This window comes from Mesoplodon densirostris, chromosome 2 (genome assembly GCF_025265405.1).
Source record: "Mesoplodon densirostris isolate mMesDen1 chromosome 2, mMesDen1 primary haplotype, whole genome shotgun sequence".
NCBI lineage: Eukaryota > Metazoa > Chordata > Mammalia > Artiodactyla > Ziphiidae > Mesoplodon > Mesoplodon densirostris.
The window spans coordinates 101480808-101502873 of record NC_082662.1 but is presented as its reverse complement, the minus strand read 5'-3'; the positions used below and the strand labels follow the sequence as shown (position 1 = coordinate 101502873).

At 37.4% G+C, this 22066-nt stretch overlaps 1 protein-coding gene across 1 annotated transcript in view; it reads right to left on the bottom strand.

Annotated features, from left to right (window-relative positions):
* Window positions 1–3930: 3930 nt before the first annotated feature.
* The window catches only part of CAPZA1 (capping actin protein of muscle Z-line subunit alpha 1), a 48395-nt gene continuing 30259 nt past the window's right edge, over window positions 3931–22066 (bottom strand). The window contains exons 3-10 of the mRNA XM_060090271.1: window positions 20427–20478; window positions 19181–19244; window positions 14658–14864; window positions 12696–12775; window positions 11665–11743; window positions 9165–9236; window positions 6244–6306; window positions 3931–5536 (exon numbers count right to left, since the gene is read on the bottom strand). Coding sequence (XP_059946254.1) covers window positions 5396–5536; window positions 6244–6306; window positions 9165–9236; window positions 11665–11743; window positions 12696–12775; window positions 14658–14864; window positions 19181–19244; window positions 20427–20478 — 758 coding nt within the window. The 3' untranslated portion in view covers window positions 3931–5395. The remainder of the gene's footprint in view (window positions 5537–6243; window positions 6307–9164; window positions 9237–11664; window positions 11744–12695; window positions 12776–14657; window positions 14865–19180; window positions 19245–20426; window positions 20479–22066) is intronic.

The following is a 22066-nucleotide window of genomic DNA, read 5'->3' as shown; positions in this document are numbered from 1 at the left end:
AAAGAAGTTTCAGAAGACGGACTGTTAAGACAAACTAAAGGGGGTAGGGCTACAAGAACAAACCTAAAACAAGCCTCAGCTTCTATTTATCTTCTGAATAACAAAAACACATACACTAGGATGGAGCAAAGATAATAAAAGTTACAGTAAAAAAATCTTTAAACAAAAATACCAGAGTTCCAAATATATCCAAGGTGGTGCTGTTCTCTGAAGTAATTCCCTGTAGGAAGCCACCCGCTCTGTCTAACCTAGTGTGAAGAATGCCCAGAACCCAGATCATGCTCCAGTTGGGCTACCCCAGTACCTTTTCCCAGGCCAACAAGCAACTAAAGCCAAGAAAAACAGGCTTTAGCAACAGGAAATTCAATGTCAGTGGGAACCAAAGCTACAGGGAGGGGGGGAAACAGAACAGGGGAAAATCTTGTCTTAGAAATTGCTTATTCAAAGTAGGGGGAAATACTAGGAATGTAGCCAAGGATTTTATCTTTTTTCTCCCCCAATTATCTGGCGAGGCCTGAGTATTAAAGAGAGTGAACTCCTCAGAACTGCATTGTTACTTACCATTTCAAAAACCTATCAATCACCCACCATACCCAAACTGAATGTCTGGCTCCATTCTTTTTTTTTTTTTTTTAACATCTTTATTGGAGTATAATTGCTTTACAATGTTGTATTAGTTTCTGCTGTATACCACAGTGAATCAGCTGTATGTATACATATATCCCCATATCCTGGCTCCATTCTGATCCACAAATCTAAGCCCCCATTATTCCTGAGTACATAACCTCCCCCTGCTCTAATTATGCCTGTCTCCTGGATCACAAAACATACACAAATAGCTGTAGTATAGTAAAAACATGGGTGAAAATGTGATGTTATGTGGCTTTTGTTACAAGGGAACCTCTATAAACCAGTTTCATCTGGAAAAATCCACTTCCCTTGGAGTTGTAATCGTTATTTTCACATGTGACTGTCTAGATGGCTAGAATGGTCTTCCTTCCCACCTTTCACAAACCAGCTCAAGTCTCACTTTCCTGAAGCCTTCTCCAAATCCATCTGTACTTATAAGTATCTGACTTTAAAGTAGTAAGGTTGATTTTAGTTTGGGACTAAATAAGCACTGAAGGCAATCTGAAAGTTAACTCTGGCCAATGACATTACTGGAACAAACCTAGAGCCTCCGAAGATAACCATACTTTGGAGAATGTTAAAAGCCCTGTTTTTTTCAAAATTCTCGTTACTCTGTAGTTACTTGGATTCTGCAATTCAGCGTTTGAATTGTCTCTAACTTTATGTATTCCGGTAAGACTGTACTTTAAGGCAACTAGAAACAGCCCTTAAACTGAGATGCTGAAATTGGTCAATCTACCACAGACCAAAGGAATGGCTGTGGCAGGTACAGCTGAGCCTCGTTATTTGTAGATTTTGTATTTTCAAATTCACCTACTCACTAAAATTAGGAACCCCCCAATCAATACTTGCGGCACTTTTGTAGTCATCTGTGGATGTGCAGAGTGGCAAAAAAAATTTGAGTTGCCCAATGTGCATGTTCCCAGCTGAAGTGGAACAAGGCCATGTCCTGCTTTCTTGTTTCAGGCTCATATAATAAAAATCCTTTTCGTGGTCTATTTTGTGGTCATGTTTTTTGTGCTTTTTTGTTGATTTCACTGCTTAAAATGGTCCCCAAGCCTACGTAGTGCTGAAGCGCTGCCTAGTATTCCTAAGAAGGCTGTGATGTCCCTTACAGAGAAAACTCCCATGTTAAGTTCCTATGATAGCATTAGCTGTCAGTGTGAGTTCACTGTTAATGAATAAAAATGAATATTAAATAAGGTGATTTAAATAAAAACATAAACCAAGATTATGTATTGATTGGTTGACAAAAATGTTGTGACCAGAAGCTTGCAGGAACCTAACTCTGTATCTCCTCTAGGAGCCATGTTTCAATATGTGCTAATTCAGTGTTTGCTGGCAACTTTACAGAACATAACCACAGTAAATGAGTCAACATACGTAAGAATGCTTTTTGATACATTTGGTTTCTGCCCTCAGAGGGCTTAGATCTACCCTGTTTTTTTTTTTTGCTTTTGGCTGCACTGCACAGCTTGTGGAATCTTAGTTCCTGGAACAGGGAATGAAACCATGCCCCCTGCAGTGGAAGCATGCAGTCCTAACAGCTGGACCACCGGGGAATTCCCTACTCTGTTTTTTAATATATACTCTGTTCAAGCGAGAATTTTAGTTAGCTCAGCTTATCTTATGGGACCAGCCAGTTTTGTTCTATATTTACCAGTCGTAATTTCTTTCTTTGATTTCCCAAGTAGTAAGTAGCTTGGTAGTTCTTTTAAATTATGAATTTATAAATTGGCATTCAGATTGTATCAGTCTTTTGTGAGTTTGGAGAAAATGTGCCAAGGTTTGCTAAGTATCTCATGAATCTAGATGAGTTCTAGATTATAAAAAAGAACAGGCAGGGCTTCCCTGGTGGCACAGTGGTTAAGAATCCGCCTGCCAATGCAGGGGACACGGGTTCGAGCCCTGGTCCAGGAAGATCCCACATGCTGTGGAGCAAGAGCCCGTGCGCCACAACTACTGAGCCTGCGCTCTAGAGCCCGCGAGCCACAACTTCTGAAGGTGATGCACCCAGAGCCCGTGCTCCAAAATGAGACAGGCCACCGCAATGAGCAGCCCGCGTGCCGCAACTAGAGAAAGCCCGCGTGCAGCAACGAAGACTCAACGCAGCCAAAAATGAATAAATAAATAAATTTATTAAAAAAAAAAAAAGAACAGGCACTAGAACTAGGCAACTAACAGAAGCACAACCATCCAGGCACAAATGAAGCAGTAATTTCAAAATTTCAGCAGTGTAATTTCAAAATTTCAAATCTAGGAGTGAGGCCTCACAGAAAACTCCTCTCCCTCTGGCTGGGAAACTTTTGCCCTAGGATACCATAGGCTGATTTCAGCAGTGTGATAAAACAGACACAATTCAAGCAAATACTCTGCTGAAGGAGGTTAAGGAAATCAGGAGGTCTGTGTAGGACTTGGCAAGGAGAGTTGACTTCCTCCCAGTTATATAAGAAACCAAGGGCTTTAGATAGCCAAGAGATTAAGAGTCTTTACAAAAGTCTGTATGGACTAAGGAAATCTATGGGGCAGGCTGATGGGGTTAGTAAGTTAAAGGCAAAGGCCAGAATGCTTGAACCTGTACTACAAGTACATAGTGTAGTATACCTAAATGTCCCTCAACGGGGTGGGAATTTGAACTGGCCTTGAATGGAAGGTGAAGCACTGAAACCCCTCTGGTTCCATTTTGGGAAACAGGACAGAAGCCTTTCCCACATGTCTGTAAGCAAGTTAAACTCATATGGAAAGAAAGCAGCATTTAGAGTTAAGTTGATGTGAAATATTACCCAAGTTTACGGTGCAGGGATTCTTTCACTTCTACTTCCTACCTAGTAACTATAATTACTTGGGCCTTGTTTTCTGAGTGATAGGTAGAGAAGATAACTAGATTTTTCTTTTTGACAGAAATGGAAACCCCAAAACAAAGCCTTTGAAACACCAGTAGCCACTGAGTGTAAAGCAGTATGATCCATAGAGAAATTGCTCAAACTTTAAAAAAGAAAAAAAGGGGGATAGGACTTCTCTGGTGGTCCAGTGGTTAAGACTCCATGCTCCCCACTGCAGGGGGCATGGGTTCAATCCCTGGTCATGGAACTATGGTTCACATGGCATGGCCACCAAAAAACAAACAAAAAAATGCTGTTCTTTGCAGTCTTTGTTTGGATAGTCACTGAATTTATCGTAGTTGAAGGTAGAAACCAATTTCAGAAACCCTGAACATTCTCATCAAATAAGATCAGTTCCATATCTTACCTTGAGAACAAAGGCTGAAGAGACTGGCTCAAAAAGGAGAGACTCAGACAATTTAAGAACAAAACAGGTATATTTCTATTGGACTACCTGATACAGAGGATAGTGTGGTATGGATGGATAGTATGAATGACAAATAATACAAATATATTTTATTTGAAATAAACAAAAATGCTTACACAGCTCAATGGGTCACTTGGAAATAAACTCTTGCTTGACTGTATTACCAAGCAGAAACAAAGCTGAAACACAAACCCTTCTTTTGACATGTATTTGGAGGAAGACACTACTTGGTTTTTAAAAAACTGACCTTCCCTTAAGGCCTGGTCATAGAAGTGTAAACAATGTAAATGAATCCACCATTACCAGTTGTTATATCATATCTATGTTACCTGTGTATTCTGAGATCACAGCTGTACCTGCCAATAAACTTGGGAAGGGTTGCTATATCACAGTTACATTTGAGTTGGCAGGCAGGACTGAGGAAGTAATTTGGAAAAAGTTTTACATCCTATTCAGAACAAATCACTAGTATTCCCTTAAATAACAGGTTACAATAGAAAGATACTGTCTGAACGTTGTCCTTCTCACTTTGGTTCATTTTTAGTTTTTGTTTGTGATTAACACAGTTGTTTGATTCATTCGCTTATAGTACAATTCTGCCACAAAGTATTAAAGCACAAGATACCTATTATTCCTTCAACATCTGCATTTTTTCAAGTTTTATACTCTACTATATCCCTAGTATGTCAGCAGTTTTTGAATATTAAAAAAATAATAAGTGGGTAAAACTCTTCTAAAAATGCACATGTCTATAACTATAATGGTACTAGATGAGAAGGAAACAATGATGGAAGGGAAGAAAACAAACATGTTCACTTGTAGGGAATGTGGTTCAAGTCTTTGGATTTAAAAACAACTTCCCCAGAGAAGCTGGCTATAATGGAACTTCCAGAAAACTTCCTTTGCCTCCAAAAAGGATCTGAAAAACCCCAATCCAAATGTTTGAAACTATAGTTATGAGATGCTATAAATGATGATCAAAGCAACTGGAGGGAGAAGGATGAATGTGTCTTCCATTCAGCTGTAGTTTGTAGCATAGTCTCTTTAGCTGTTGATCAGTAAAAACCACTGAAGTACCAGAAGTGCTTTGAAGGATTGGGTAGAAAAGTACTGAACATATTACCTGTCTATGTCAGTGACAGGGCTTCATAGCTAGGAAAATTTTCTAAACAGTAAAATGACTCCAGGATAGATATCTCTCTCCATCATTAAATGTGGCAGAATTAAAAAAAGAAAATTTACAAGTAGATATAGTGAAAACAGAAAATTACCAGGCAGAAAACACAAAAGAATCAAGACAATGCTATAGGTTCAACAGTATTCCATGAGGCTAGAAAACCTGTTAACTTTGAAAGCCCTAGCAAAATATCACTCTTGTTTATAAATCACTTATTTATCATATGACCACACATTGCATCCTTTCTTCCCATGTATTGAAGAATCCTACATTCAGCCTTTAAGCATTCTGCATTTCTTTGCCAATCTTGTAGCTGAGTATCTTGTTCCAGTCGATTTTGGTGCGGGTAACTGGAAGTTGCCGGCGCAAGGCCTTGAACGTGGTGTCTGACATTGTTTGATAGTTTTCACTAATTGCTGTCTGCAATAGATAATAGAAAATAGGTTGCTTGAACAGAAACCAGATGTAGTCAAAGGACATGCTTGAGTCCCCTAAGGACATACAGGCTGTAAGACTTCTAGTGAGCATTTCTCCAATCTCTGAAGCAGGTTAAGAAGCCCACCTATATTATTTCTAAAACAAGGGCTATACAGGTATCACCCGCTTTTCCAAAGTTTGCTTTATGTCACTTTGCTTTTACCAAAGCAAAAAGCAAAAACAGCGTTCAGCATTTGTTTTGCAGTGAGGCTGTTATAGGGGCAGGGTGCACCATGAGCAGTAACAGTGACCCCACCAAGCTCCTTCCTCAGGAATTACACTCAGGAGCTCAGCATTAAGCAAGCTGGAGCTGTGAACTGCATCTGTGAGCATCTGTGCTGTACCTCAATTATTTGTGCACCTGAAACCAAGATGTGTTCTAAGGTAATTGCTTCTCTGCTTTATGCCATTTGGACTTAGGAAAGGTTTCACAGGAACGCTTTACTTTGGGATACTAGGGGAAATCTGTAGTACCTTCCAATGCCAAAACCTTGATTGTAAGCAGAATGCAAGAAGGTCTGCAAAGTCTCACACTTACTAACACTGAGCAACATGTATATTTATGTTCAAAGGAGAGAGAAGTGTAACAAAATATGTTAAAAGCAAAATAAGGCATGAGAAATAGAAAAATCAGTTTCAAATCATCTTACCTGATACTCATTTTCTGCATGCTCTATAATTTTAATAAACTCCTTAGCAGTTTGGACTTCATTCTAATAGAGAGAGGAAAAGGGGGAAATAAGAATTTTAAAAATTCTTAAGCAGTGAATATAATTCAGTAAGCAGTGAATAAAAAAATACTAAAAAGTCCATCTAAACTAACATTTGTATGACAATTTAGTTTTTCAAGCTTTCCCATTCACATTATCTTCTTTTTTTTTTTGCTGTACGCGGGCCTCTCACTGTTGTGGCCTCCCCCATTGCGGAGCACAGGCTCCGGACGCACAGGCCCAGCGGCCATGGCTCACGGGCCCAGCCTCTCCGCGGCATGTGGGATCTTCCCAGACCGGGGCACGAACCCGTATCCCCTGCATCGGCAGGCGGACTCTCAACCACTGCGCCACCAGGGAAGCCCCCACATTATCTTCTTTGATTCTCACAACAACCCTGTGAAATAGATCTGTTATTATTACCACCTCCATTTTGCAGATGAGAAAACAGAATCCTCTTAAGTGACTTGACCAAAATTATACAGCCTTCGAATGATAAAGATGGGATCCAAATCCAGGTCCTCATCAAAAAAACCCACACTTCTTTCCAATCTACTACAGTATGCCCAAAAGACAACATGATGTCTTGAAATTTTTATGCCTTGAAAATATCTCTGGTTTCAGTATGCCCAAAAGACATCATGATGTCTTGAAATTTTTATGCCTTGAAAATATCTCTGGTTTAAGATGATATAAACAATGCCCTCAGACATATCAGTCATATATTCTAAGCTCAGAGGCTCCTCTAAGCCAGTCAATCACATTTTGCTTTACATGATTCGGGTACAAAATGAATTGAATCTCTTTCTTTCATAATTAAGTAAAACAGAGTTAAAGAGGGTGAGATTTACTGCCCAGGGCAGCATCCCAAGATCCTTTCAAGGAGTCAAAACTACTTTCTATTCATAATAATACTAAGACATAGGTAATTGCCTTTTCCACTCTCACTCTCGTGTGTACAGTGTAGTTTCATAGAACCTATGTAATGTGTGATGACTTCATTACTTTTTTTTTTTTTAAATAAATTTATTTATTTATTTTTGGCTGTGTTGGGTCTTCATTGCTGTGCACGGGCTTTCTCTAGTTGTGGTGAGCGGGAGTACTCTTTGTTGTGGTGCATCGGCTTCTCATTGCGGTCGCTTAGGCTCTAGGCACTTAGGCTTCAGTAGTTGTGGCACTTAGGCTTCAGTAGTTGTGGCTCGCGGGCTCCAGAGTGCAGGCTCAGTAGTTGTGGCACATGGGCTTAGTTGCTTCACGTCATGTGTGATCTTCCTGGACCAGGGCTCAAATCCATGTCTCCTGCATTGGCAGGCGGATTCTTAACCACTGTGCCACCAGGGAAGTCCCGACTTCATTACTTTTTGAGGGCTAATGTGTGAAGCACATATGAGAATCCAGTTGTCTTTTATTAAGTCAGACATTACACACTTTGTGAAAATGTAAATCAATGACATTCTTTTCACTGATTTTTTTTTTAACTTGGAAAATACAGCTGTTTATTGTGAAAGTGAAGGTTAACAAGTAATGGGTTTGTTATTGTTATTTTTGCTTTAGATTTTTTTTTTTTTTTTGGCATGCCACGTGCTGTAGCATGTAGGAACTTAATTCTCCAACAAGGTATCAAACCCGCACCCCTGCAGTGAAAGCACGGAGTCTTAACCACTGGACTGCCAGGGAAGTCCCTGTTATTGTTATTTTTAAATTAATAAATAAGTATTTTTAACATTTTTCGGTTTTAATTTCTACTAAGGTAGATAGATATAACACACATAAACAAAAGCTATTTGAGAGTGCTCAGTAACTTCTAGGAATATAAAGAAGTACTGTGAATGCACAAATAATTATGTCCCTTCTTTCCAGGTATGGAACACAATACTGTTTGATTGAATATTCCTAAAAATGTTCGGTTTCTCTAATGATATGAATGTATGAATGATAACCCCTCTAAGGTTTAGTTTGGCAAACTTTCCTTCCTCCTGGTATTTATCAGTTGAAGATACTGCTGTTCCTTGAGCAAATCTCACAACTGAGAAAGAAAAAGAAGTTTGAATTCTCTAAAGCCGTTATCACTATTCTCAGTCAAAGACTGTGAACTAACATCAAGCAACCAACAAAACGGGTTGGTTACATACTAACAATTATAAGCTGCCCAAAACAAGGACCTACTGCATAGCACAGGGAACTAGACTCAGTATGTTAATAACCTATAATGGAAAAGAATCTAAAAAAAGAATATATATATACATATATATATATATATATGTAACTGAATCACTTTGCTGTATACCTGAAACTAACACAACATTGTAAATCAACTATATTTAATAAGATTTTAAAAATATAAAAAAGTAGAATCTTTTATAAAGTGCTTTAAAAAAAAGTAAAGCCTGCCAAAATCAAAGTAGTGAAAACAACCTAAATTTCTAGTGGCAGAATCAGTACTCAGGGGCCTCCATGGTGGCGCAGTGGTTAAGAATCTGCCTGCCAATGCAGGGGACACGGGTTTGAGCACTGGCCCGGGAAGATTCCACATGCTGCGGAGCAACTAAGCCTGTGTGCTACAACTACTGAGCCTGTACTCTAGAACCTGCAAGCCACAACTGCTGAAGCCTCTGCACCTAGAGCTTGTGCTCCGCAACAAGAGAAGCCACTGCAAGGAGAAGCCCGCGCACTGCAACACAGAGTAGCCCCCGCTCACCGCAACTAGAGAAAGCCCACGCAGCAACGAAGACCCAACGCAGCCAAAAATAAAATAAATAAATTAAAAGAAAAAGAAGGAATCAGTACTCAGGATCAAAACTAATTTTTTTTAAACAAAAACAAGATGAAAGTGAGACAGACATTAAATATTCCACACTCACCGAAACAGTTACTGAATCCTGTACATCTTTATGACTAACCAACTGAACATTGCCATCTTCATAATAGTGAACCTGTGAGAGACAATGTTTGAGCAAGTTATGTAGGTCACATAGAAACTTACTGCTTAGAGCACAAATCCATGCTTTCAGCCATCCCCAAACTTATCAAGTCTGAGCAAATAATTAATATGACCAATGGTAATTTACAATGGTGGTTAAAATTCACAGAAGACTTAAATTTAAGAATTCTCTTTCCTTAGCAGGGAAAACTCATTATTAATTAATAAACATTTATTATGGGCTTGTTGCTTTCCAGACACTGTGCTACGCATTGTGAATACAAAGATCTTAAATAGGATTCCACTCTTAAAAGTATTAAAATAAAATCAATTAACATTAGTTTTTCTCTGTGAAAACCAAGAAATTTTAATGGATCCTAATCCTTTACACATCTCTCCATATATACCATCATCGTTTTTGGTTAAGTAGATCTGACCAAGTGCAGGAAAAGCTTGATTGAGGGTTAAAGACAGGACTGAAAAATAAATATTCTATTGGTAAATCAGGCTACAAAAATAAATAAGGCAAAAGCAGTTCTGAGGATGTAAGGCAAAGTGGGGTACTACAATTATGATAACAATTAGCAAGAAGGAGGATTACCCAAGAGACAGACTAACCATTCAACTAGATGTAAGGCTCAGGAAGTTTCAGCAATTTACACGATAGGTTCAGTCACAGTCACCAAAAGTAACAAAACCTTTCCTAGGTTTCATCTGCTAATAAAAATTTCAACATGACTATCATCAATGTAAATCCTCAGAAATTGTTGCCTTCCCAGAGCTATCCTTCTGCTTATAGAATAACCAAAGGTTTAAATATCTTAATGACATTTCCAAATAACTCTCACTCTGATTTTTAAAAGATATGTAAATGAAGTAAGCTTTCCCCCAGAGTGTGATCAGCCAGTCTGGGGTAAGTTATAAATGAGGTCTGGGTACTGGGCCCTGTTGTAAAAGTCTTATCAGAAACCTCTGTGATGTACGCTCTTAATTTATAGGTTTGCCTTGGCAAAGCTGAAACACGAGTAACTTATTTCCTTCTAGGAGGAAAATAAATTTCCCTGCATAAGTTTATAGTAAGCTGCCAGGTTAATACTGATGCCACAGTTACAAGAGGTCAAGAGCATAGGGCTACTCATAGACATAGTCAACAGATATAGAACAATATATTTTCTTCCGTTGGGCTCCCTCAGAAGCCGACCCTGGGATAAAGATTTGTGAGATAAAGTTTATTTCGGAGGTAAACTCAGGAAGCACTAGTAAGGACTGAGGAAATGAGACACAGAAGGCAAGGAAGTGTTCTAGGTGCAATAAGGAGCACATTACAGCTGCGGGCGCTGGACTCTGGAAGACTACGCAGAACAGGCTTTAGAGTTGTCCCACCTGAGGGGTGAAGAAGCTGGCATATTTACCCACCAGCTTTTGAATGGCACTAAGGGCTGTGCCAGAGCTATGAATGTAATACTTCCAGTTTGCCTCATCTGAGCTGGGAATGCTCCTAAAGCTAGGAAAAGCTCCCAGGAAGAGAGGTGCAGCTACTTGTAGCAGTAAGTAATCAGTATGTACGAAAAAAGTGGTTACAGATGACATCTCCTATGTATATTTCGATTAAATTATACCATTTAAAAAGGCAACTCTTGCTAATTGTTATTAAAGCAAGACTTAACCACAATACAATAGAGGTAAAATTAGGTACTGATCTTCTTAGATATCATTAACTGTTTAATCTGACTTCAGAGTTAGTTGGGCTTAAGAATTAAATCACCATGAATTTTGAAAGTCAAACCTGTTAGGATATCAGAAGACTTCAATCCAGATAGGCATCAATTGAGTTAATAAGCTCCTTATTCACCTGCCTGTTCTGACACCAGCATTAGACATCTACTCTGCTTGGTTTATCACACTTGGCCATTCTCTCTAGTTCCTGTTTTATTTACTTGGTTTAAAACCTCCTGTCATTACTGTAAAATAAATAAATAAATAAAACAAAACAACAAGTCCATTCATGTAGCTTTCTTCAGAGCTAAGAGTTAACCTTAAGTATATGTATATGTACACATTTAAACGAGATACATAAAAGACTCTAAGTAAGTTCCAGTAGCTGCTATATAGTCACTTCTTAATAATTAGTTATTTTCTTCTTTCATAGAACTGCTGCTTGATAATTCCTGGAAAAATCTTAGGTTATCTTTGAAAGAGAAAAATAACAAGCAAGCAGTACACTTCCCATGACTATCCTTTATCAACCCAGAATAGCTCTGATTAACTACAGTACTTCCCTAGGAAGGAGGCTTCAACTTCTATTTCTATTTACCATTGATCTCCTTTTGCATCTACATATAGCTGTTCCTTATTTGTAATGTCAGAACAAATATCAACTTGCATGTTTGTTTTGAAGATGTGATGTTTTAACATGGCCTATTAACATACTGGGATCTCACCTGAATCTTAAGTACTCCAACCACCTGGGCTGTAGATGGTGTGATGGTGAACTTCCATTCTGATCTCCAACGACCATTCCTATTAAAACACACACACAACACTGTAGAATTAACAATAAGAGAAAGGTGATTTGCCACTGAGGCAGAGAATTTGGGAAATTGGAAAAAAAAGAAACAAGTCATTTCCAGTTTGACAAATCCAGGGCTCTATCCACTCAAATGTAAGTTTGTATCCAACTGGCCTAATCATAAGCCTTTTCTAAGTTATTTTGACTTTCACCTTTCATTTTTTATCTTGGAGTAGAAAACCATGCCTATTCTGCTCATGAGAGGCTTTTCCACAAACAAATGGATGGGCCACTGAGTTATGCAGTAACTCAAGTATTATTAAACAAACTCAAGTAAAACTCACACTTTCCACTGGGTACTTTATTAATCACTTATTCTCACTCAATGTAAGAGTACTATTTGAAAGATAAATTATAAAATCTTAGAAGAAATCTAAATGATCACATCCAAATCCCTCATTCTGCAGTAGGGAACTGAAGCCTCTAAGTCAGATAACTTATAGCAAGCTAGTTAGATTAAAAACCAAGTCTCGGGCTTCCCTGGTGGCACAGTGGTTAAGAATCTGCCTGCCAATACAGGGCACACCGGTTCGAACCCTGGTCCAGGAAGATCCCACGTGCCTCGGAGCAACTAAGCCCATGCACCACAACTACTGAGCCTGCGATCTAGAGCCCACGAGCCACAGCTACTGAGACTGTGCACCACAACTACTGAAGTCCCCACGCCTACAGCCCATGCTCCGCAACGAGAGGCCACCACAATGAGAAGCCCGTGTGCTACAACAAAGAGTAGCCCCGCTCGCCGCAACTAGAGGAAGCCCGTGTGCAGCAACAAAGACGCAACACAGCCAAAAATAAATAAAATAAATTTATAAAAAACAAAAAAACAAGTCTCAACTGCTGGTTTGGTTTCTTTCCTATATAAATTAGATTTTAAAAAGAAGAGAACATCTACTTTCTTACCAGAAGTTTTTAGGCTGAAACTGGTGGCTTTCAATACATGCAATAATGGTCTGTTGCCCATCTATAGTTTTAGCATAAACCTATTGTTAAAAAAAAAAAAGTTAGATTCTTGAAAACATATTTAAGCAACAAACACTATAAAAAAGCAGTGTGCTAAATCCTTGGGGGAGATGAAGAGTCAAACAGGGTAAGCTTACAACTCAGAGAGTTCATGGAATATGAACACAAACCACATGTTAAGTTCTAAGAGAAGAGAGTGGTACAATGAATACAGAAGGAAATACTGCTTTAGGTTTAGGGTACAAGAGAGGTACCAGTTGGAATGGGCCTTACAAGACAGATGAGATTCTGATACGTAGAGACTGAGAATAAAGATGAGTAGGCAGTTCAGGGAGAAAACGGGGGTGCTGGTCCAGTGAATGACTCAATGGTAATTAGTTCTGTCAGGTTAGAGGGTGTGTGTGAAGTGGAACTGTGGAAGATAACATAGGATTGTAGATTTAGGCCATGTAGTAGTAGATGTAAGGTAAGAAGACTGGACTTTATTCTACAGGCAACGGACAGAAACCAAAACAACATGACCAGAACTATTATTTGGGGATAATAATCAATATTGGTGTACAGAGTAAAATGGGAGAAAAGTTGAAAGTTAGGCCACAGAATTAATCTAGGCAGTAAAACAGGGTAGTGTCAATGGGCATAAGGATGCAGAAGCACAGTCAAAAGTCTGGCAATATATTGCAAGTGAAGGGCAAGAGAAAGGAAGGGGTCAAAGTACATGCATGCTTAGGTGACTAGAAAGACAGTGCTGTCATTAACAAATCAGAAAATTCAGATGGAAATGTCCAGCTAGGAGTTAGAAATACCAACTGTTTCTTAGTGTAGGAGAGGTGAACAAAAATGTGACCACCAAGGAAAAGAAAAAACAAAAGGCTTTACAGTCCACAAAATGTTTTTATATTTCCTTTTGCTCTAATAAATATAGTGAAACACACTGTTATTATCTATAGATGATAAAGTTGAAGTTCATAGAGCTTCTTGCCCAAGGTCATTCAGAAAGTGGTTAAGGTAGAACCCAAACCCATTGCTTTTCTGACACCAAATTCTGTAACTTCCCTTACATTAAATAAACTATGAGTTTTTGAGAGAGAGAAATACAGCAATGGGGAATGCCTACCTTTACAAAAGTAGGGGAAAGAAAAAGAAATAAGCAGAGACAGTAAGAATAATTAGAGGGTACTGACATAGCAGTCTAAGAAAAGATAATTTCTAGAAGTAGCTGGTTGGCCTCAGTGTGAAATGCCATACAAAAGTCAAGGACCAAGAAAAGGACACTGGGTCAGGCAATTCAGGAATCATTAGTAACCTCAGAGAGCAGTTTTTGTAGAGCAGGGACTGAAGCCAAAACTCATAGGGTTAAGAAGTGGATAAGTAATGAGGAAGGCACTAGTAGGAGCAGAACGCTCCATGGTTTGGTTGTATAGCAGAGAGAGATGAGGGAAGGGAGAAGTAGAGGAGAGGGAGGAGAGGCAAGGTGGAAGAAGAAGAAAGAGAAGTAACTTACAGGAATTACTATCTTGACTGAAGAAATGTCCTCCCCCACCCCATACCCAACCCACTTAAGGACAGGAGAAATAAAAATATTTCTAGGTAGGGCTTCCCTGGTGGCGCAGTGGTTGGGAGTCCGCCTGCCGATGCAGGGGATGTGGGTTCGTGCCCCGGTCAGGGAAGATCCCGCATGCCGTGGAGCGGCTGGGCCCGTGAGCCGTGGCTGCTGAGCCTGCGCGTCCGGAGCCTTTGCTCCGCAACGGGAGAGGCCACAACAGTGAGAGGCCCTTGTACCGCAAAAAAAAAAAAAAAAAAAAAAAAAAAAGAGATGTTTGTGGCTGGCCAAAGCCTCCAAATGATAAGGTAAGTATAAGAAAAACAACACTCTAATAATGAAGCAGGCAGATACTTAACAGTACAGAAGCCGTTGGAATAATGATCTTTCACATAGGCCCTTAAAGCACTGTCACAGGATTCTCTCCAAGACTTCAGACCTCCATCTACTTCCTCTGGCTGGGGGTCACTTGCTTCTTTCCGTAAGTGATCAAACTTAAAGGAAATTTTGTTTCTTGGATCTAAAAATCTGCTATTACCCAGGTCACCGTGTTCTGTAATTAAGACCTTCCAAAGAATAATTACAAAAATAAGTAACTCTGTAAAAAAAGACAGTTCTTCTTGTCACATTTTACAAAACAAACAAAGACAATTCTGGAGACGATTAACTTTTCAGTTAGTCAGATTTCTCTTTCATAATCAATTTTTCAACCAATTCACATTTTTATTTTTATAAAAATATTATGTTTTGGGATAAGTCAACTCTAAACTGCAACATTTCCCCTATCCTAACAATACCCTTCATTTCTTGGTTTCTGTTTAATATACAACCTATGTATATACATATAACTGTAATAACTTATATGTACACTTTTGTATTCCTTTTTCACATATTTCATGAACTTTTTCCAGAGTCATTACACTTAGCATTTAAAATAGGTAATAAAATAAATCACATGTCAAAAATGAAAAATACTATATAAAGTAAAATCTTTTTCTCACCTTTATCTCCCATTCACCAAATTCCCAACATATTCCCCCTTTCCACACAAAGGTAACTGATTTTATTAATTTAGAGCAAGAGTTGTCTTTGGCAAGCTATGCATGAGGTGGCATTTGTTTCTGTAAATAAAGTTTTGCTGAACACAGCCCCACTTGCTTGTTTTTGTATAGTCTATGGCTGCTTTCCTGCTACAATAGCAGAGCTGAGTAGTCAAGGCTGACTCTTTGTCCCACAGGCTGATAATATTTACTATCTGACCCTTTACAGGAAAAATTTGCCAATTTCCGATTTGGATTATTCTTATTTTTTTAACAAATAGAATTTAATATTCTAATTCTCCACCCCTTTCTTTTACACAAAAACTAGAATACTATACTGTACTTTTTATTTCTTTCTTTTTAAATCTGACATATCTAGATGATCTTTCCATACTAGTGCTTAGAGAACCTCCTTGTTTATTATAGCCATGTATGACTCTATTGTACAGGTGTACAAAAATTTATTCAACCAGTCCCCTATTAATAGATAGTTTGGGTAGTTTCTAATCTTTTGCTATTATGAACAATACTGCAACGAATGTCCTTGTATGTTCGTTATGTACAAATTATGTACATGTGCCAAGCACACCTGTGGGATAAATTCCCTGAAGCAGGACAGTTGGGTCAAGGGTAAATGCATTCATAATTTTGATAGAGATCGACAAACCGCCATCACAGGATGTTGTACCATGGTACAAGCCCACTTCTTTTCACCTTAAAAAAAAAGTCATTTATATTTCCACTTTGGTGAACTATGTGTACCTAACTTTTGCCCACTTTTCTACTGAGTCTTTGGTGTTTTTCTAGTTGGACCTCAGGGAGATTATCCTTTTGCATGTGTTTTTGAGTTCCACATATTTTCCCCTAACTTGCCATTTGTCTTTTGACACAGTTACCATTTAAAATTAACTATATACGATCTCATTATATGTATATCTCATTACACATACCATAGTATACTTAATCATTTCTGAATTGAAGGAGCTTTAAGCTAGTTACAGTTTCTACCATTGAAAGCCACTATAAATTGTACCATAAATAAAGTTTTCTCTTCTCCTTAAAAAGAATTCTTTGGAAAGAATTCCTACTTTTGAGATTTCTGTCCTTATCATCAGACTATCTTTAAAAACCTTGTTTATAATGACAGTAGGAAAAATACATAAAACTATTTCCTTAGTTTTACCTTCATAAAGCTTTCTCATTATAATTTTGCAACTTTTGTAACTACAAGGTAAATATATTCACATTAAAATTTTAATTTGTACTTCCTTAATTACTATTAGTAGGTGATCTAACACTTCAAGTTTGCTCTGTATTCTCCAATTGGGTACAGTTGGTTCACGTCTGTTGCTCATTTATCCACTGAACTCTTGGCACCACCCTTAGGTATTTGAATAACCTTTTTATTATGTTTGAGGTACATATTTTCTCCTTTTTAAATCTTATTTTTAAGATCTTTTTATTTTGCAGAAGTCACTTTCTTTGATAAACTTTTCTAATGTTTCATCATTATGCAAGTTATGAATCTCTTTCCATTTCCTACTAAATTTTTATGTTCAGAAAATAGTTAACCTTTAAACTACACTTGGAATTAATCTAGGTATACAGTTGGCTTTGGAAATCAAAATTAGATCAAACTTATACATTTTATCAATTACTTCCTTTTCCCTTCTATTTTATGTTACTTAGTTTAAGGCTCTACTATCATTGCTTTATGTCTTTATGTTTGCTAGCATTAGTCTTCCTTCATTTTTGTTCTTGATCAGAATAATCCTGTATGGTCTATTACAATTGTCATTAGGAATTGTATGGAATCTATTTGAAAAAGCTTCACATATTATTTATATTTCTAAATCGGATAAACTTTCCATATTATTTATATTCTTTATTCAGAAATGTGGCATTTACATCTATTTAATTTTCCATTCATTTCTCTGATTAAAATGTGTGTGTGTGAGTGGGTATATATGAACTGTGTGACAGACTCTTGCTTGTTTCCTATCCAATATCCATTCTCTCCCTTTTCCTTACAAATAGAACCTCAAAGGTTTTCAAGAAGGCAATATGTCCAACTAAAAAGACAACACTTCTCAGCTAGGAATGATAAAGTGATATGCATTCTGGCAACAGTTTATCAGTGGAAGGTGCTTCTGAACAGCCAATAGCACCTCTTGCACCTTCCTCCTTCTTCCTTCCTGGAACATGCATTCAGTGCCCAGAGATGGATCAGCTATCTTGAGAACATGATAATGAAAACCATACATAAGGATGGCACAACAGAGAGCTAGAAGCAACTTGCGTCTCTGATGATATGGAACTGCCATAACATCCCAAAATATTACCTCTGGATTTCTTATGTGACAAAAATAGTCTCTATTTAGTTAACCCACTGTAGTTGATTTTCTATTATATGCAGTGATGGCATCTACTTTAATAACTCAAACATCTTTCCATATTTCCCTTTTATGTCTAGGTAATGTGTTGTTGTTGTGGCTAAGAATGTGATCTCCTTTTGACTACATTTTTAAGCTGGCTACCGCATGTATATGGGAATGTTCTTATATCATTATCTGGACACAGACCTTATTATTTCAATAATTCCACTGTATTAGTGAAGTATACAATATCAACTGTAAGCAGTATTTATCATGTATTTTTCAGTATTTTTTGTCTTTTATACTTGTAATTAATCTAGTTTCATTGAGAAAATAAAGATAAGCACAAATATAAACTAAAACAAACAAAAAACAACAAACAAAACATATTACAGTAATCCTGTAATCCCAACATAGGGAGTTAATGTTTTGGTGTATATTTTCCCACATTTCCATTTCTATGCACATCTATATACTACTTTATTTCTGAGTCTAAAGATGCATACATTCCCCTCATGATTTAACATCTCATAAAATGGGATACATCTTAAACTTGACAGCATCTTAGGACTGTGTCATAGTTTAACTGACAGTGTTTTTTCTTTCTTAGTGGCACATAAAGTAAGATGTACCTTTCACAGAATATAAGATGCAGATTCTAATATAGTATAACTGTTCATTTAAATATCTATTTAAAAAATAAACTAGCATAATGCTACATATTGCTTTATGTTTTAGCTTAATATATCATGAACATATTCCCAGCTATCAGTTTTCAATGGTTACATAGGACTTTGGCCTACAGATATTTTATTTATTTATTTTATTTTATTAAAAAAATTTTTTTAACATCTTTATTGGAGTATAATTGCTTTATAGATATTTAATTTAATGTTGGACATTTAGATTGTTCCCAGTTTTTCATTATCATAAACCTTGCTTCAGATAATCTTTTTACACATTTATATACTTATTTCCCTAGGATAAATTCTATGGACTTGTGGGTTCAAAGGGGATTCAGACTTTTAAAAGGCATTTGCTATTTGGTGCCATATTGCCTTTGAAGTATACATTAATGAATTTGTAAAGCCCTTTCATATAATGTTAATAACTGTGGTAAAAATGGGAATATGTATTTGCTTTGTTCCTGTATTGGAACAGGAATTCTTGTTTTCCCATTAAATATAATGTCTCCTGTTATTCTTACCAAGGAGAATTAGAGACAGCTGGAAAACTTGTGTAAAACTCAATTCCTTTTACTTTTACTGTTCTTGTTAGGGACAGCTCTCTCTTCAAAGAAACTCCTAGTATTTTCAGAGGGAGGAAGAATTTCCTAATATGTAGAATATCTACAAAAGCTAAGAATACTAAGACATGCATTCATTCAGCATCTTATCTTCAGACATCTGTTTTATAGTATTTCTACTACTTTCCAGGCACAGTCTATCTAATAGAAACAACTATTACCTGATCTTCATATCCTTCTATCTTCACAGGTGTGAACTGATCCATGTTATACTGGGCAAATGCACTGTTTTTTTTTTTTTTAAAGGGAGAAGAGGGAGAGAAAATAATTATATATAAATAAATATAAAAGGTAGTTCAGGGAATTCCCTGGCAGTCCAGTGGTTAGGACTGCGCACTTCCACTGCAGGGGGCACAGGTTCCATCCCTGGTTGGGGAACTACTATCCTATATGCCATGTGGCGCAGCCAAAAGAAAGAAGAAAAAGGTAGTTGACAGAACAGTGAAAGAGAATGTATAATTGGGGTATCGTTTATTATGGCAATTATAGTGATGCTGTGCAAATTTTAGGTTTGTAGGATCTGGTCCCAAAATGAGTTCTGAAAAAGCAGTATGGACAGGGCAGAAGACTTTCCCAGGCAGCAATTCTTAAAACATTTTCTACACCTAAAATCTAAACAAATTATGTATCACACCAAATGCCTTAATAATAATTATTTGTTGCTCTGCATCAAAATCCTTGTTCCATCTCCCCACCCCACACTTGCCCAGTCATTATCCAATTCTGATTTCCTCTTTACAGAGGAACTCTGGGCCAGTTGGATAGACAGTAACTGAAAGTGTACTTTGTATTGAAGAGTAAAGAACAGTAGTGATAAAGCCAGAGAACAGGGGGCCTAGAAAGCTAGATAGTATTTAGATTTGAAGAAGACAAGAAAACCAACCAACCAACCAACCAACCACCAATCTAATGTTTTTGAGGACAAGGACAAAATGAAAATGATATTCTAGAAACATTAATTAGCCTGACAGTGATAAGCAGCCAATGATTGGGTAGAATAATAATGCAATTATTCTATGGTTAACTCTAGTAAGGTACTTTCTGAGTATCTGCTATTTTTTGGCAATTTGAGAAACATTATCACTCCTCAATAGCAGCCTAATCTTTCTATAACTGGCAGTTATAAAAAAATTCAGCCTGAACTAAAAGAACTAAACCTGCTTTAACAGGGAAAATCTAGGCAAAAATAAAAATAAGTAAGACCATATAAAATAAACTTTAAGGAAGTAAACAACATTTTGGGGGAATACGTTTTCTCCAAGGGAAAAAAAACCCAACTAAAATTGTTAAAAACCAACTGCTTTATTTTGAGGTATTTTAAACTTAGTTTTCAGGGTACTAGTTTACTATCAACATAATTTACCCAATATTAGAATAACAAGTAAGTGGACTTCGAAAGATACTTACTGTGCTGCCCCTTCCCTGAGGAGATTGTCATTATTAAGTAGTAGCCGGACATCTGAAGAGGAAAACAATGTTAAAGATGTTAAAATTCAAATGTTCAGTAGAAGACAAACTTGGAGAAATTTTAGCGAATTTCTAGATTAGATTTTTAGAAAACCAGGCTTTGCAAGATTAGTCTTTGGATGTACTGTATATGTAGAAATTCTAAAAATGTACACAAACAGATGCTAATGTTCACTGATATACACAGAATTATTTGTGATACAATAATCCAACAATAAATTCTCAAGGAATTTCATAGCAAATGAAAAACATGGTTTACAGAAGGTTACAGTTAGGACTATTTATTTGTATCTAAAGAATTCTTTTAAAATAGATTAAGAATTGTAGGCTTTTCTGTAACATCAGACCAAGAAAGCTGGGCACAATTCAGTCAGTGGCAGTGAAATTGCTGAACATATTTTTCTTTAGAGAATCTAACGTGGGGCCTACAATCTTTTTAAAAAGCTGTATGTCAAGAGTCTAGTCACTTTTCTTTTGGAAGAGGTGTGTCCTTGTTACTAAGAAACTACCAAGCATTAACTCCAAGAGAGAAGGCTGATTATAAGCCAAAGGCAACTGACTCTTAGAGCTTCTGAAAGAAGGGGCTGGCAGAGGCCAATGTGTAGCATGCCAATAAAAACCAGCCGTCATGTCATAAGTAGCTTGCTAACTCAATCTAATGCTTTGGTATCAATTATTCTCATGATAATCCTATAAAGTACATTCAGTTGTCAGAAATACAACAAGGTACTTCTAACTACAAAGACCACTAATTTTTGTTAAGTCAAGGATTTATCTGAGCTAATCAGCTGGATAAAGTTCACGTCATAGGAGTATTTCTAAAAGCTCGGTTGTTGAAAATTTACATTTGGTCAATATGGAAGAGAGACTAGGCAAAGAAAGGCTGCATTTGTTTTTCTTGGTGTTACTGCTCAAATATCCAAAAAACAAGTCTATAAAGAAGAATGTCTTGATTTATTTCTATTGTATTATTTCACTCCTTGTAAATAACATTTATATGTTCTCTTAGTTACTTTTGCTCTGCATCATTCATTTTACCAGTGGAAATTATTGATTGATCTACAATTTGTGGGGCTCTGAGCCAAGTGCAAATGAACATTACACAGTTCCTCTAACTAAGCAGGTAACCTTTTTTTTCTTTTTTTGCGGTATGTGGGCCTCTCACTGTTGTGGCCTCTCCCGTTGCGGAGCACAGGCTCCGGATGCGCAGGCCCAGCGGCCATGGCTCACGGGCCCAGCCGCTCCGCGGCATATGGGATCCTCCCAGACCGGGGCACGAACCCGTATCCCCTGCATCGGCAGGCGGACTCTTAACCACTTGCGCCACCAGGGAGGCCCTCTATTATTTTTAAAATTTTTATTGGAGGATGGTTGCTTTACAATGTTGTGTTAGCCTCCACTGCACAACAAAATGAGTCAGTCATACACATACAGATATCCTCTCCCTTTTGGACTTCCCTCCCATTTAGGTTACCACAGTACATTAGGTAGAGCTCCCTGTGCTATACAGTATGTTCCCATCAGTTGTCTATTTTATATGTAGTAACTATAATGTGTATGTGTAAATCCCAGTCTCCCAA